Source organism: Arxiozyma heterogenica, assembly GCF_036370985.1.
Source record: "Arxiozyma heterogenica strain weizmannii chromosome Unknown scaffold_27, whole genome shotgun sequence".
In the NCBI taxonomy this organism is placed as follows: Eukaryota; Fungi; Ascomycota; class Saccharomycetes; order Saccharomycetales; family Saccharomycetaceae; genus Arxiozyma; species Arxiozyma heterogenica.
The window spans coordinates 824,874-840,029 of NW_027042680.1; the positions used below are offsets into that span (position 1 = coordinate 824,874).

Sequence of the window (15,156 nt, forward strand, 5' to 3'; positions counted from 1 at the left end):
TTTTATAAAATATATAGACAAAGGAAAAAGAAAAAAAGTCTAAATATAGAAGATAAGTTCATATAATACCGCATGGCTATATATATGAATTAAAGATGATTACATATATTCTGTTTGAAGTCGTTTTTAAATTTGACTTATGTGAGAGATAGATAAGAATGAGTGATCAAAAATATGTCGCAAATGACGGGATAATAAATGGATATCACGCAAATATAGCGGCGCCTACACCCAAAATTGAGAATACAACACTAATAAATATGGTAGTATAACAGGTATATTTTTCCCATGGTTTGATAGTGTTGGAACAAATTCTAATATAGAACAAGCATGGTAAGATTAAGCATATTGCAAAACACAAACCAGCGCCTAAGAAGGCAATTATTTTATCGAATTGTGGGAATATAATAGCAATTATGACAAAAATAACATTCACCACTAAACAGTTAGTTTTTTGAATAACTTTAGCTATTTGTAATTTTTTACCTTTATATTTAATTTCTGAATTTTGTACATTACAAAGAGAATCTAATACAGATATAATTGGTCTTGCGTTTAATGGTGTCTTTGCAATTGGAATTATTGTCATTAATGCAGATATTAACCCATAAATAAAAGGTGGGTAGTCTGGCAATAAAAGAACATTTTTAGTGATTTCATCTTTCACCATTTCACCAAACATTAAATATCCTACTACAGCAGTACCTATATCGGTAAAAGAAGTAATTTTATATGTTTGTTTTAAACAATCTTTAAACTTAGATGGATGTCTCATATCAGTTTTCAAATTTGGGAATACGGCATGGCCACCCCAACAAGCACTTAAAAGACCAATTGATAAACAAAAATTTTCAAAATTTGTTGGCCATAGTTTAGTCTCCATGGGATTTAGCAAAGAACCAGGTTTTGTATTTTTATATATACCACAACAGGTGACAACAAATACTGTCCCAGTTGTGGATAGAATTCCCAACAATGATATATTTGATAAGACACTTAAAGGTAAGAAGACAGGGGGTGTAACTACAAAAAATGCCAATATCTTAAAAAAATTGACAGAATATTGTGGAAACAGCGCATTTAAGGAGTCAGCAAATAAAATGACTAATGAAACACCACATCCCATCAAATCAATTGTGAAAAGTGCAGAGATTAAAGCTCGACCTTTGGAACCGAATGCAGCATAGCCTAAGTCAGCATATGACATCAAAGTTGGATCAGTGTCTAAACATCTAGATAATAATTCAGCCGTACAAAATGTACCAAACGCAAATATAGATAATAATATTAAACCAGGAATCCATCCTGCATATTTTAAGCCTAAAGGCAAAGCTAGTAAACCTATGCCAATAAGTACATTAATCGAATTAAAAATGGTTTGCGGACCTGTTGATTGACCAGCGAGAACAGTGATCATTTCTCCATCTTTTCCCTCTACTTGTTTTAAAATAATTGAGTCCTGGTCAGGAGCAATATTACCAGTATAACCATCAATGCCTAAATTTGATGCTAATTCAGCTATTGAAATAGCCGGTTTTAAAATTGACTCATTTGGTGATAAATTATCTTGTTGTGAAGGTAATTGATCAGTAGCAGAATAAATAGAACCATAATCTACTGAATTTTCGTCTATAATTGATGTATCAATACCACGAATATTAAGTATTGATGGTCTCTGTGAAATTGAATGAATACCAGCTCCAAGAAGAGTTTGTCCATTGGATGTCAAATTTGGTCGTAAGGCCATGGAAAGACGTCTGCCTAAATGTGATGGAGCCATGGTATCGGGATCAAAAGTCTCATCGTTATTATCTTTAAAAAAAGATCTTTCTAGATCAGGATTAATTTCAATATGTCTAAAAGAATTTGCTCTTTTCAAAGAAGTTGCAAAACGACTTAAAGAATTTGGACCACGAAAAGAACCAATCGGCGTGTCAAGAATTGACTGCCTTCTTCTTGTTAAAGACAAGGAATTAATTTTATTAATAGTAGTATTGTGATCATTTTCAACAGTTTCAAGATTATTCCTTTCAATAGGAATCGAAATATAGTGAACTTGACTATGATTTTGTCTCTGATTTGATCTATTGTTAGAAAGTAGGCCTAGTTGTTCTTCTATGTCCTCATTTTCTGTTGAAGAATGGTTCTCATGAATATTAATATCGTTAGTACTGTTGTTGTTATTATTATGACTTTTCCACATTTTAAACTAATGAATGAAGTGGACAAAAAATTTTTGTAAATATTATTTTAAGTAATATATACTCTTAAATTTTTTTGAAATAGGGAAGACTCTATGCTAAAATCTAAACAATTAATGATGTTATTATTATAATTATTATTCTTTATTTGTTAACGTGTTTTTTTATTTTATTGATGTGTGGATGTGGTGGGATAGTATACGTTTTATAGGCTGTATTCTCTAAGCTCACATATTTTCGTTCCACAATAATTTGAATTTTGCATAAAGCAGAGAACAATATATATTTAAAGGTTTTTTGTGAAGTATTCGGACTATTTATATCTCTTCTATTTCTATATATCAAGGTTGTTGTAATAAGATCTGTTTTCACTATTGTTTCCTCGAGAAAATTGCCCAAAGGGGAAAAACATATACACAAAAACAAAACAAAATACAAAAAAAAAAGAAGGAATTTCTCGATGGACACTTTCTTTTAATTTTTTTCTAGGAAAGTTTTAGAGGGTTCCAGCTATATAGACAGTGGTAAATACATGTGATGATAAGCATTTAAAGTTAAGTGCATGATCTGTGAAAGAGACAGAGAAAACTCTGTATTGGGCTATTAGGAAAATATCGTACAATATCAACAAGAATAAAAGCAGTAATAACAATAATAAAAAATGCCTATTCAGCAACCATCAGGTCAAATTAAATTGACTAATGTGTCTATGGTCAGATTGAAAAAGGAACGAAAAAGATTTGAAATAGCATGTTATCAAAATAAAGTCCAAGACTACCGAAAGGGCATTGAAAAGGATTTGGATGAAGTATTACAGATCCATCAAGTGTTTATTAATGTAAGTAAGGGACTTGTTGCGTCTAAAGAAGACTTAATAAAATGTTTTGGTTCGAATAATGTTGATGATATTATTAAAGAAATCTTGATGAAAGGTGAAATTCAATTATCTGAAAAGGAAAGACAACTGATGTTAAATAAGATTAATAATGAAATGTTAACAATAATTAGTGCGAAATGTATTAATCCAAAATCAAAGAAAAGATATCCTCCTACAATGATTCATAAAGCTTTAGTGGAATTGAAGTTTAGTCCAGTTCTAAATAAACCTGCAAAGATCCAAGCGTTGGAAGCCATAAAACTTTTATGTGCTAAACAAATTATTCCTATCGTTAGAGCTAAAATGAAAGTTAAAGTCATCTTAAGTAATAATGCTAATGATAATAGTAGTGATGATGACTTAATCGAAAAATTGACTAGATTAATTGCAAGTGATAATGGTACAGCTACTAAATCTGCTTCCGTAACGGCATCCTGGGAACGTGTTGGACTAATTGACCCAATATCTTATAGAGATTTGGTAGCATTAGTCAAAGATCGTGGAACACTGCAGGTGTTAGATATGGCTGTTATTGATGAAGGAGGTAAAAATTAGGCAAAAAAAATAAAAAAGAAAGAAAAGTAAGCAGATTAAGATTCAGTTAAAAGACTCAGGTAAGCATTTGATATTAATAAAAGTATATATGTATATATATATGTTTAAGTGTTGTGTAGCAGCTATCAATATTATTGATACATTTGTTTTATAGATTTTAATACAAAAACTAATTTGGCAAAGTCTTCATTGCTATTATTATTATCATTATTCGTCCCTTTAATGTTCCTATTTTCTATTGACCATATTTTAGAGCTTAACGTAATTGTTAGATTAATGTTTGAAAAATGATCAGGAAAAGTATTTCCTTTATGTAAGTTAGGGATAATTATTCTTTGGTATAATTCTGCAATCTGGGTGGCAATAACTGGTAATTTAGGGTCATTAGAATCACCTAATTTAACCCGTACAGTATAATCGGATAAATTATCTCTTATGAAAAGCTCTTCTTCCTCCTGATCACAATTGCTTTCTTCTTGGTTTTTTTCTTTTCCGTTAATATTATTTATTCCTGCAATAGGTCTATGCATTACATCATGCTCTATTGGACGTAATCCTGCTGTTGTTATGTCTAATGTACAGTTCATTTCACCATTCAACCTAATTTGTAACAAAATGGAATTCGAGAAATGAGTTGCACTAATATTCAGCTCTCCTGGTGCAGGAATACTCTTCAAACTGCTATTAAATATGTTATAACTAGTATAGTGATAAGAATCCATCCTTACTAATGTGTAATGTATGTCTGTTGAATAGCTAGTTATAGTATATGTATATATGTTTGTGCATGCGTGATATACTTCTTGTTATTCAATATCATTTAAGTATTATTTTTTTTTACTTTTTTACTTCTAAAAGATATGTGCATATACACATCATGAGGAATATGTATTTACAGACATAGGAAATATTCCTTTAATTTATCTCCCGTGCTCCTTCTTGTGTATGCACACATTAGTTAGTTGGTTAATTATTATGTGTTTGTTTCTTTTTGCAGGTACGTGAACTATCGGGAAAAAAATCAATAAATCAATATATAATTAAATAATTAAATAATTAAATAAATAAATAAATAAGTAGACAGGTGAGTAATTAAAGATTTCTCGAACGTCGCTTATAAGTTCTTAAAGTAAGAGGTTATTTGAGACGATAGACACATAAGATTGTGTGTTTGTTTGTATAGATGACTAATAGTTAATTCTCTTTTGGAGGAAGTAATAATTAATAAATGATAATCGATTTTTTACAGGAAGTTATTTCAACACTTATTTTGAACAGTTTCTTAGCTGGATTGTTTATTCTTTCACTTTGGCATAATTATATTACAGTTCATTTCAAGAAGAAACATGATCCAAGAGATATTCGTAAAGCTTCGACCACTATTCATCGACATGATCATGAAGGGAAAACACACGAGTTATCTCAACAAACAACAAGACGAGGGACTAGAGCATCAGTATCTTCAAGAAGTCCATTGAATATTGAAATAAATGAAGAAAATAATATTGAATACGATCATACTATTAGTGTTATTACGACAGGGGATACCATGGAAAGAGTGGATAGAAATGATAATGGTAACATCAATAATAATGATAATGGTAACGTTAATAATCATATAAATAGTAATCCGTTTGATGATGTTTTGGCTATGGAAGATAAAAAGTTGGTCCCAAGTTTGAAATATTATTATAACCAATATAACATTGATATTGAAGAATATCAGGTTGAGACTGATGATGGTTTCATTATAGATCTTTGGCATTTTGTTCCATTGAATATGACAATCCAAGAAAAAGAAAAAACTTACAATGAAAAATATCCAATATTAATGGTCCATGGTCTTTTACAGAGTAGCGGAAGTTTTGCATCCTGTGGGAGAAAGTCTTTAGCTTATTATATGTATGAATCTGGGTTTGATGTTTGGTTAGGAAACAATCGCTGTGGATTTAATCCTAAATGGAATATTGATAAATTAAAAAAATTTTATGGTAAAGAATCTAAATTAAAATTTAAAAAATGGGATTGGGATATAAATGAAATGATAAAATATGATATTAAGTCATTTATTGAGTTTATTTTGGATAAAAAACCTAATTTTGATAAATTGACTTTGATGTCTCATTCACAAGGTACTACTCAAGCATTTATGGGTCTTGTTAATGGTCCAATAATTTATAATGGCGAGAACAAAAGCGAGGATGATGACAATGAGAACGTTGAAGGTTTTTCTCTATTGGATAAACTTGATAATTATGTTGCGTTAGCTCCCGCTATCTATCCTGGACCATTGCTAAATGAAAAAATTTTTGTTAGACTAATGGGAGCTGGGATTGATAGTCCATGGATTTTTGGTAAAAAATCATTTATTCCATTAATGATGCAAATGAGAAATGTTTTTGTTGGTAGTAAGCCATTTTCATTTTTGTCATATGTTATGTTTAACTATCTTTTTGATTGGAATGATATGCTATGGGATAAATCTTTACGTGACAGAAATTTCTTGTTTTCTCCGGTAAACATATCAGTAAAATTAATGCAATGGTGGTTAAGTCCTGATCCAACTAAGAACAGTTTTAAGTATGGTGCAGATAAGATTTTTCCTCCAGAGAAGACATGGTTTCCTATCTCTTCCAAAAGCAATGTTAACGAAGATGAAGGCACAAATACTGATGGAACGAAGCCATTTAGATCGCCCCTTCATCTAAATAAAACTAGAAATGGTAGCGAATTCTTTCCTAGGATTATGTTATTTATACCAAAGCAAGATAGATTAGTTGATGGTGAAAAATTAATTAATCATTTTATTAATCATGAAGATAAATCACTTTATAAGATTTGGTACATTGATGAATATTCACATTTAGATGTCCTATGGGCATATGATGTGATTGATAGAATTGGGAAACCAATTTTAGATAATATGAGATTACCCTATGACATGTCAGAGTAGAATAAGTGGAATTAGGAGAAAGATATAAGAATATAAACATTTAGGATAGTATTTCTGTTATATTATATATACATTAATAATTTTGCATGAAAATATGAAAAGTTCAAGAGAGATGAATGACGAAGTAGGAAAATCTAAGATCCTATGTTTTGTGTTGTTTTGATAGAATGTTTCAGTTTGATATTGTAAAGACTGGTTAAGATTAAGGATGTGATACATACATTAATTATGGTTTTTTAGTTTTATATATATATATTTATTTACCTGTTTTGTTCTCTAAGTGCTCTTTGTCCTTTAATATAAAATGGTTACTAGAATATAAATAGCAAAATATGGTTATACATTATAAAAAAAGTATTAGTTACTAGTCTAAATGAAGGATAAATTCCAAATTTTTTTATACACTTTTGGAAAATAATTAATGGTGTATTTTTCCAAAGAATAAAAGAAGTATTTAAATGTTTAAACAATGTATGCGCTTATTATATCCCTAAAAATTTTTTAGTTGAAATTAATTAATGTTTTGTTTGTATCTAAACAAATTCTTAAAAAAACATTTTTTTAAAAAGAATGATATTTCCCATTTTGTGAGACTGACCCCTTCCTTCTCCAATCTGTGCTGTCCATGCCTTTGGTATTAACAAAATTTATCTTAAAATACACCTGATGTCAGAAATCACTTGATAAAAAATCAGTATGAAACTAATGTAATTCATGCATAAAATACAATAAATATTAGATAAATCGGGCTCTTTTGAGACTAGCCTTTCAAAGAACAAAAAAGTTAGTAGCAAAAAAATAGCAATTTAATCAAGACACAATTAACAAAATGAGACAAAGATACCTATAATGGTACTCTTTTTTAATAATATGTATTTCAAAAACAAAAAAATAAAACAAATACACACATAATATTTATTATAAGATCATGTCAAAAATAAAGAAAAAGTTTATTTCAAGAATATTGCGATTACATAATAATTTCATTATATTTCTAAATTTCTTAATACTAAATATGTTTAAAAAAGCATTTTATAATAATAAAATAAAAAATATATTTCACCATTACTTTTCCTAAAGGTAAATATAGTATAAGTAGTAGTATAATCAAAAGGGTGACAGCAACAAAATGAATCCCATCGAATCCCAAAAAAAAATAGAAGAAAATTATAATCAATAATGAACAACCCTAAATAAAATTGCACAACTTTTTTGTAAAAAAATTACTCTGCTTTGATTACCCTAATAGTATTTAACTTTTATTTCTTTGCAATGTTACTGCGATTACCATTCTTTTTTTTTTTTATCTTTTTCATTTTCACAAAAAAAATGAAAAATAAAAAAATTTTCAATAGAATTTAAAGAACCTAAAAGCTCATCTCATCATCATTATGTTACTTACCTTCGTATTAGAGTAACAACTTCAAAACAAAGAAAGGCACCTAAACTGCGTATTCAACTATACTGATTTTGTCAATATGAAAATCAAAACAATCAAGAGGAGTTCAGATGACTATGTTCCTGTAAAGAGCACCCAAGAATCTCAGTTACCTCGTAATTTAAATCCTGAATTACATCCTTTCGAAAGAGCCCGTGAATACACAAAGGCTCTTAATGCCACTAAACTGGAAAGAATGTTTGCTAAACCATTTATTGGTCAGCTAGGATATGGCCATAGAGATGGTGTTTATGTTATTGCCAAAAATTATAACAATTTGAATAAGTTAGCTACCGGCTCTGGTGATGGTGTTATTAAATATTGGAATATGTCTACTCGTGAAGAATATGTTTCATTTAAAGGTCACTACGGTATGGTGGCAGGTCTTTGTGTAACTCCACAAATCCAAACTTTAAAAAACCAAAATTTCATGTTATCATGTGGTGATGATAAGACCATTAAATTATGGTCTATCAACAATGATGATTTTAGTAATATAAAATCTGATGAGGAATTGATAACATCAATCAACGGTTCAGGTGCTTTAATAAAAACATTCTATGGTGACCATGCATTCCAAGGTATTGATCATCATAGGTCAAACTCCACTTTTGTGACAGGTGGTGCACAGATCCAGCTTTGGGATTCTCAAAGGTCCAAACCACTGTCCAATCTTTCATGGGGTGCAGACAACATTACATCAGTTAAATTTAATCAAAATGAACTTGATATATTTGCTAGTAGTGGTAGTGATAATTCTATCGTTCTATATGATATAAGAACAAATTCACCAACTCAGAAGATTGTTCAGACAATGCGAACCAATGCTATATGTTGGAATCCAATGGAGGCATTCAATTTTGTCATAGCAAATGAAGATCATAACGCCTATTATTATGATATGAGAAATATGTCCCGTGCATTAAATGTGTTTAAAGATCATGTTAGTGCAGTTATGGATGTTGATTTCTCACCAACCGGTGATGAAATTGTGACTGGTTCCTATGATAAAACGATTAGAATATACAAAACTAATCAAGGCCATTCAAGAGAAATTTATCACACAAAAAGAATGCAACATGTGTTCCAAGTTAAATATTCAATGGATTCCAAATATATTGTAAGTGGGTCTGATGACGGTAATGTTAGATTATGGAGAAGCCAAGCCTGGGAGAGATCCAATGTCAAAACTACAAAGGAAAGAACTAAATTAGAATATGATGCTAAATTAAAAGAAAGATATAAGTTTATGCCCGAAATCAGAAGAATATCAAGACATAGACACGTTCCAAAGGTTATTAAAAAAGCGCAAGAGATTAAGAATATTGAATTAAGTTCTATCAAAAGAAGAGAAATGAATGAAAGACGTACCAGAAAAAATAAAGAATTTGTTCCAGAAAGAAAAAAGCAAATTGTTGGTACTGTTTTTAAATACGACGATAAAAAGCATACAAAAAGTAACAATGAAAATAATGATAATTAAAGTTAATAGCAATAATATATAAGTTATTCTTTTCTATTCCTGTTCTTATTTTTTAACTGTAATATAAAATACTTGCATTATATAAAAAAATATAAATCTTTTTTTTTATTCATGCGGTTAATGTTTAATAGTCTCTTATACATAAAAAGTATTATGGACAAAATGATGTAGTTGGTAAGTTTAACTATATATATATTTCTATATATTATTAGAAATGTCTACCGAATTTGTTATTATGATAGTATTGAAATTACAAAAATATGGACAAAAGATAGAGTAACATGACAACTTCAAACAGACTAGAGAAAACAAAAGAACAAAATGGGAAAGGATATAATTACAAAATCTGCTCTTTGTAAAAGTAAGTCATGGCCAGGGTTATTTATCATTTATTTATATTTATTGAAGAATAAATATAATAGTAATGAAGGGAAAGGAGATGGGGAGAAAAACAAACTAAAAAGATAATAACTATCAAATAGAGACATCTAAAACCTTCCCAACATCAATGATATTTTGCTTAGCTAAATCTTCTAATAAAGGTATTATATCTAGTAACTCGTTATCATGTGTATCAGAAAACCATGAAGATATGGGGATAGCATGTTGTGGATGAAATATATAAGATGCAGGGGAGTTATCCAATATTATGATATCCGAAAGTGGTCGACCTAGTTGTGATAAATTTTTAATATAATTACCTTCATAATTATAGCACGCCTCCCTAAATAATCTATGATGTATAGACTTATGCTTATCAAGTATATCTAACAAGGGATCACCATATCTATTAACACTTGCCGTAAAAACCACAACTTCAAACAATTCACCGACTTTTTTCAAAAATTCATCGACACCAGGTCTTTTTATAACATAAACGTTATGCATCTGATCATCTATATCTACAGGTAAAACAAAATCAGCAGATCTTAAATATTTGAATGATGAATGAACCAATGTTTCATCTAAATCTAATACTAATAATTTTTTATTTTTAAAAACTTGATCCTTTGGAGATAATAATGTATTAAATCCAGGTGCATGATATTGATTGGGCTGCAACATGGTTAAATCTACAAATTCTTCATTTTCATCAAATGGATGCATCATATCATAATCTATATCATCATTACTATTATTACTATTCATTGAGATATCATTTTGATCACTGCTGGAAATTGGACTTGGCAAATTTGTAGTAGTATTTGTATCAGATATAGTTAATGTTGTGGATATTACAGGTTCAGTATTGATATTGTTTTCATGAATATTATTATTAATTTCATTATTAGCATTTAACGTCTTTGGAGTGTTATTGTTGATAGAAGAAGGTGCTACAATGTTAGGGGATGGAATATCATTTTCATTTGAGGATATAGTTGTTAATTGAGATAATTCATTTTCCAAATTTTCTTGTTGTAATTGTTGTTGTTGTTGCTGCTGATGCATATAACCATAATCTGAACTTCCAGTACTTCTATCAGTCTCATTTGTATAAACATTTATGGTATGTTTTTCTTTATTCTTTAGATATTCACCATCGTTATCGTTATTATTAGCATCATAATTATTATTGCCATTACTATTGTTATTATTATTTTGATTTTCATTTGAGTTTAATTTTGTTTTATAGTTATCATTACTACCGCCACCAATAAGAGCAACTTCATCATCAATATCCATATCATCCGAATCTTCATAATCTTTTTCTTCATTTGCATACTCTATATCCGCAAGGATAACATCATTATCGTCCTTTGTACTTCCCCTTTTCATAAACTTAGTTTCACTTTTAGTATTTTTCTCACTAGATTGCTGTTCTTTATTGCTTATCACAGGTTTATCAATATTTCTATTATTTCTATTCTTATCTCTTTTAGATATCATTTCTTTATTTTGAATGGATCTACTATTATTATTTGTATTCTTATATACACTCACCTTTTTTGAGTAATCTTTATTATCAGTTCTTATATGACTATTTCTGTTTCTATTATTACCACTATTATTGTTATCGATATTATCAGATGTTATGTCACTGGTACAACACAAAATAGATGAGAATAAACTCATTTATATTAAAATAGAATAAAGAAAAGAATGATAAACAGAGGGAATTAAAATAAAAAACAAATTAAAATGTAAACAGTTAAAAGCAAAGAGGGTGTCAAGGAAGAAATAAATGAATGAATTTGGATTGAAAATTCAAGTACCTTTCTTTAGCTCTTAACTCTTATTTCTATTAGTTTGTTTTTTTTATTTGATTTTGTTTAGCAGTTTTCTCACACCTATTAGTATCAATATTCCTAAATATTAACAGATAGAATAAATTAGTAAATAATGTTTCTTTATCTTTTATAGCCAATACGTTATATCTATGCTAACCTGCTAGATATAAGTAATAGAAACAGTATTAATAAGTTAAGCACAGGTTGGAATACCAATAAAAAAAAAGAAGGAGAAAAAAACTTCCTACCGTGAACAACTGCGAAAAAAAAGAGCGTGTTTAAATCTACAACTTACCTTCTGACCTACTTTTAGTTAATCACTTTGACAATATTCTGGTTTTACTCTTTCTCATAATAAAAAGCATAGCGGCATGCCTACCATAACAATATTTACCTAATTATATTACTTCTTTCCTACATTACCACCATTATTAATTAATTGTTAGTCACTTTGCAACAGAGAAAAAAATAAATGATAACAAAACTCTCCGTATAGAGTGATAGATCCAGATGTTGTCCGTACATAATGACACTACGATATCTTTTTCTTACTTTTTCCTTATTCCATTGAAGTTTTATTACTTGTTGATGTTGAGAATTTATCTTTGTATTATTAGAGTTTCAATATATTATACAATAAAGAACTATAGTATATTAGGTTAATAGATATTTCCTGGCAACTTAAATAAAAACTGTTACTGTTTAGATAGTCCCACATTATATTTTCAGTGATAATTCTCTTTTATTTTTAATCATTTTTTCCTGAAGTTCTTTAGAATACCAAAACAATATCCATCAACTAAAGGTGAAATTAAATTAAATCTAGTATGGATTCTATATATGATTTTACGATTTGTAGCTCTCCAGTAAAACAACTATCTCCAATTCAAAAGGATCTGATTAGATCTAAAATTATTAAAGAAACTCCACAAAGATTTTATTCGAACCAAAATATTTTTAATAAACAATTAAATGTTTTAACAAATTCATATTCAATCGATAATAACAACACTATCCATGAAAATTATCATAATAAATTTAAACAAAATAAAAATATCTATCATAATACCCATAGAAAGACTACTACTAATCGTAATGATCAAAACACATCGATTTTTATTGAGAATCCAATCTTAAACAAATTTATTGATAAGTCGATTAATAAAGAATTTGAATTTCATAAGTTAATTATTAATATTATTTCATTATTTATAATAACTTTATTTATTAAGGTCTTTAAATTGGTTTATCATATTTTTAATAATCATAATATTAGTAGTAACATATTCTTTTATTATTTTAATTATAATACCACTAATAACGATAATTTGAATACTTTGAATTTTTATCTGATTAAACTCATTAAACTGTTTCAAATGTTATTTAATAATATCGATAATATCAAATATTTAATTAATTCAATTATATCTTTTAATATTATGGTTTCATTAATAAAATTATTATCATATTCAAAAACTAGCAGTAATGATAGAAATAGTAGTAATAACTATAATAATAATAATAATAATAATAATAATTTCAATACTTCTAATATTAAGTCATACAATCTTTCCGATAGACAAAAAGATTTGCTAGGTTTAAATCAGGATGAAGCATGTAATAATTATAAGAATAGTAATCAATCTTTAATGAAGAAACCGTACGAAGTTCAATTAAATAATAACTTGCTACCTAGTCATAATAACAATAAGATTAATAGAGTTACTGAAGATTCGGAGAGTCAGGGAAATAACCTAGTTCCAAAAACACCATATATATTTAAATCTTTGAGGACTCCATTAAAAAAGGATCTTCAATTACAATCTCAACAAGATAATAAATTTATTCAATCTACATTTAGCAATCATTTAAAAGACAATACCAATAGCACATTTAATGTTACTAATACTACTACGACTAATAATAGCAATAATCTCAACACTTTTACTACTATGGAAACTCCAACATTGTCCAATAACAAAAAAATCGGTTATATTCCCAGTAATAAATATGCATATTTAATGGATTCACCTAGTCCAATAAAAAAAAATTATAGATAAGAAGGGAAATGAAACGCAAATAAACAAACGAATAGCAATACCCTTTTAAATCATAATATACAACAAATATAACTATCTTACTTATATGTATTCATATATAGATTTTACATACAGATTAACTTACCAATAATCTGGGAATAGGAATCTTAATTTTTCAAGGGTCTCTTTTGACATTGCATCTGGTTTGGTTGAAATTGACATTTTAATTGATCCAGTCAAACCATCACCGTTATTTAAAAACTTAGGATTCAATTTAGCCATATTTTCAATTATTTTGGAAGCTAATTTATTTGCGTTTCTACCATTGTTATTTAAATGACCGATAACTGCTTCAACAGAGACAGGTTCTTCATGATCCATCCATGCATCATAATCTGTCGACATACAAATCATTTGGTATGGTAATTCACATTCACGTGCCAATTTAGCCTCTGGAAGTACACTCATATTAATGACATCACCACCAAGCATTCTATACATCTTTGATTCAGCTCTTGTTGAAAATTGTGGACCTTCTATACAAACAACTGTCATATCACGGTTGAAGTGTAAATCACATGGTTCATTTGTATCCTGATTGACTAAAATTGGATCAACACTAAATGATTCTTTAACTAGGTCATTAATAAAATTGGCAATGTTAAAAGAGAATGGATCACCAAAACCAACATGTCCAACAAGTCCAATATCATTAAAATATGAAGATTCACGAATACCTTTGGTACGATCAATGATTTGTTGTGGTAAGATAAAGTCTCTTGGTTTGATTTCTTTTCTTAATGAACCCACAGCACTGAATGATATAACAGCTCTACAATTCAAATGTTTCAATGCTGCTATGTTAGCTCTGAATGGAACTCTACTAGGTGGGTATTCATGATTTAAACCATGACGAGACAAGAACGCGACATAAAAATCTCTTTCAACACTTTTAGAATCAGACTTTATATTATCCTCTTCTTTCAAGATGTACTTAGCAATTGTGATTGGAGATGATGTGACTCCCCAAGGAGTGACAATAGAATTTAATCTAGCAATAGGTTTTAAGCAATCTAAGTGATAAAGACCAGTCCCACCAATAATACCTAAATCAACTTTTCCTTCAAACTTGTTGGAAACTTCACTGTTGGTCATTTTCAAAATTAATACCTTTTTTATTTGTATAAAAGTATGTCTATATGAATGGCACAAGTGAATTCAACACAACCATAAAATAAGAATAAAAATATATAATAAATATGTGAGATTTCTTCTGTCTCTTCACTTCAACAAAGCTATGTACACATTGTATATAATTAAAATTTTTCTGTTTGTTTATTTTTCCTCTTTTTTTGCTTTATACTCGAGAAAACTCATCGCAG

General features: G+C 28.7%; 8 protein-coding genes across 8 annotated transcripts; 4 read left to right on the top strand and 4 right to left on the bottom strand.

Moving 5' to 3' along the window:
* Positions 1-205: 205 nt before the first annotated feature.
* Positions 206-2,203, bottom strand: AVT1 (Avt1p; the record flags this gene model as incomplete). The annotated part of the gene is made up of 1 exon (XM_064859990.1): positions 206-2,203. The coding sequence occupies one exon, from the start codon at positions 2,201-2,203 to the stop codon at positions 206-208; it is 1,998 nt and encodes a 665-aa protein (XP_064713363.1).
* Positions 2,204-2,862: 659 nt separating this feature from the next.
* Positions 2,863-3,633, top strand: SDO1 (guanine nucleotide exchange factor SDO1; the record flags this gene model as incomplete). The annotated part of the gene is made up of 1 exon (XM_064859991.1): positions 2,863-3,633. One exon carries the CDS (start codon positions 2,863-2,865, stop codon positions 3,631-3,633), a length of 771 nt encoding a protein of 256 aa, XP_064713364.1.
* Positions 3,634-3,764: 131 nt separating this feature from the next.
* IRC25 (Irc25p) lies at positions 3,765-4,355 on the bottom strand (the record flags this gene model as incomplete). Its single annotated transcript, XM_064859992.1, has 1 exon — positions 3,765-4,355. The coding sequence occupies one exon, from the start codon at positions 4,353-4,355 to the stop codon at positions 3,765-3,767; it is 591 nt and encodes a 196-aa protein (XP_064713365.1).
* Positions 4,356-4,861: 506 nt separating this feature from the next.
* On the top strand, positions 4,862-6,586 carry YEH2 (sterol esterase; the record flags this gene model as incomplete). The annotated part of the gene is made up of 1 exon (XM_064859993.1): positions 4,862-6,586. The coding sequence occupies one exon, from the start codon at positions 4,862-4,864 to the stop codon at positions 6,584-6,586; it is 1,725 nt and encodes a 574-aa protein (XP_064713366.1).
* Positions 6,587-8,064: 1,478 nt separating this feature from the next.
* SOF1 (rRNA-processing protein SOF1) lies at positions 8,065-9,507 on the top strand (the record flags this gene model as incomplete). The annotated part of the gene is made up of 1 exon (XM_064859994.1): positions 8,065-9,507. The coding sequence occupies one exon, from the start codon at positions 8,065-8,067 to the stop codon at positions 9,505-9,507; it is 1,443 nt and encodes a 480-aa protein (XP_064713367.1).
* Positions 9,508-9,981: 474 nt separating this feature from the next.
* Positions 9,982-11,580, bottom strand: PWA37_003470 (HAD family hydrolase; the record flags this gene model as incomplete). The annotated part of the gene is made up of 1 exon (XM_064859995.1): positions 9,982-11,580. The coding sequence occupies one exon, from the start codon at positions 11,578-11,580 to the stop codon at positions 9,982-9,984; it is 1,599 nt and encodes a 532-aa protein (XP_064713368.1).
* A 982-nt stretch (positions 11,581-12,562) lies between these two features.
* POM34 (Pom34p) lies at positions 12,563-13,795 on the top strand (the record flags this gene model as incomplete). The annotated part of the gene is made up of 1 exon (XM_064859996.1): positions 12,563-13,795. One exon carries the CDS (start codon positions 12,563-12,565, stop codon positions 13,793-13,795), a length of 1,233 nt encoding a protein of 410 aa, XP_064713369.1.
* Positions 13,796-13,915: 120 nt separating this feature from the next.
* Positions 13,916-14,929, bottom strand: MEU1 (S-methyl-5-thioadenosine phosphorylase; the record flags this gene model as incomplete). The annotated part of the gene is made up of 1 exon (XM_064859997.1): positions 13,916-14,929. One exon carries the CDS (start codon positions 14,927-14,929, stop codon positions 13,916-13,918), a length of 1,014 nt encoding a protein of 337 aa, XP_064713370.1.
* Between the last annotated feature and the right edge of the window lie 227 nt (positions 14,930-15,156).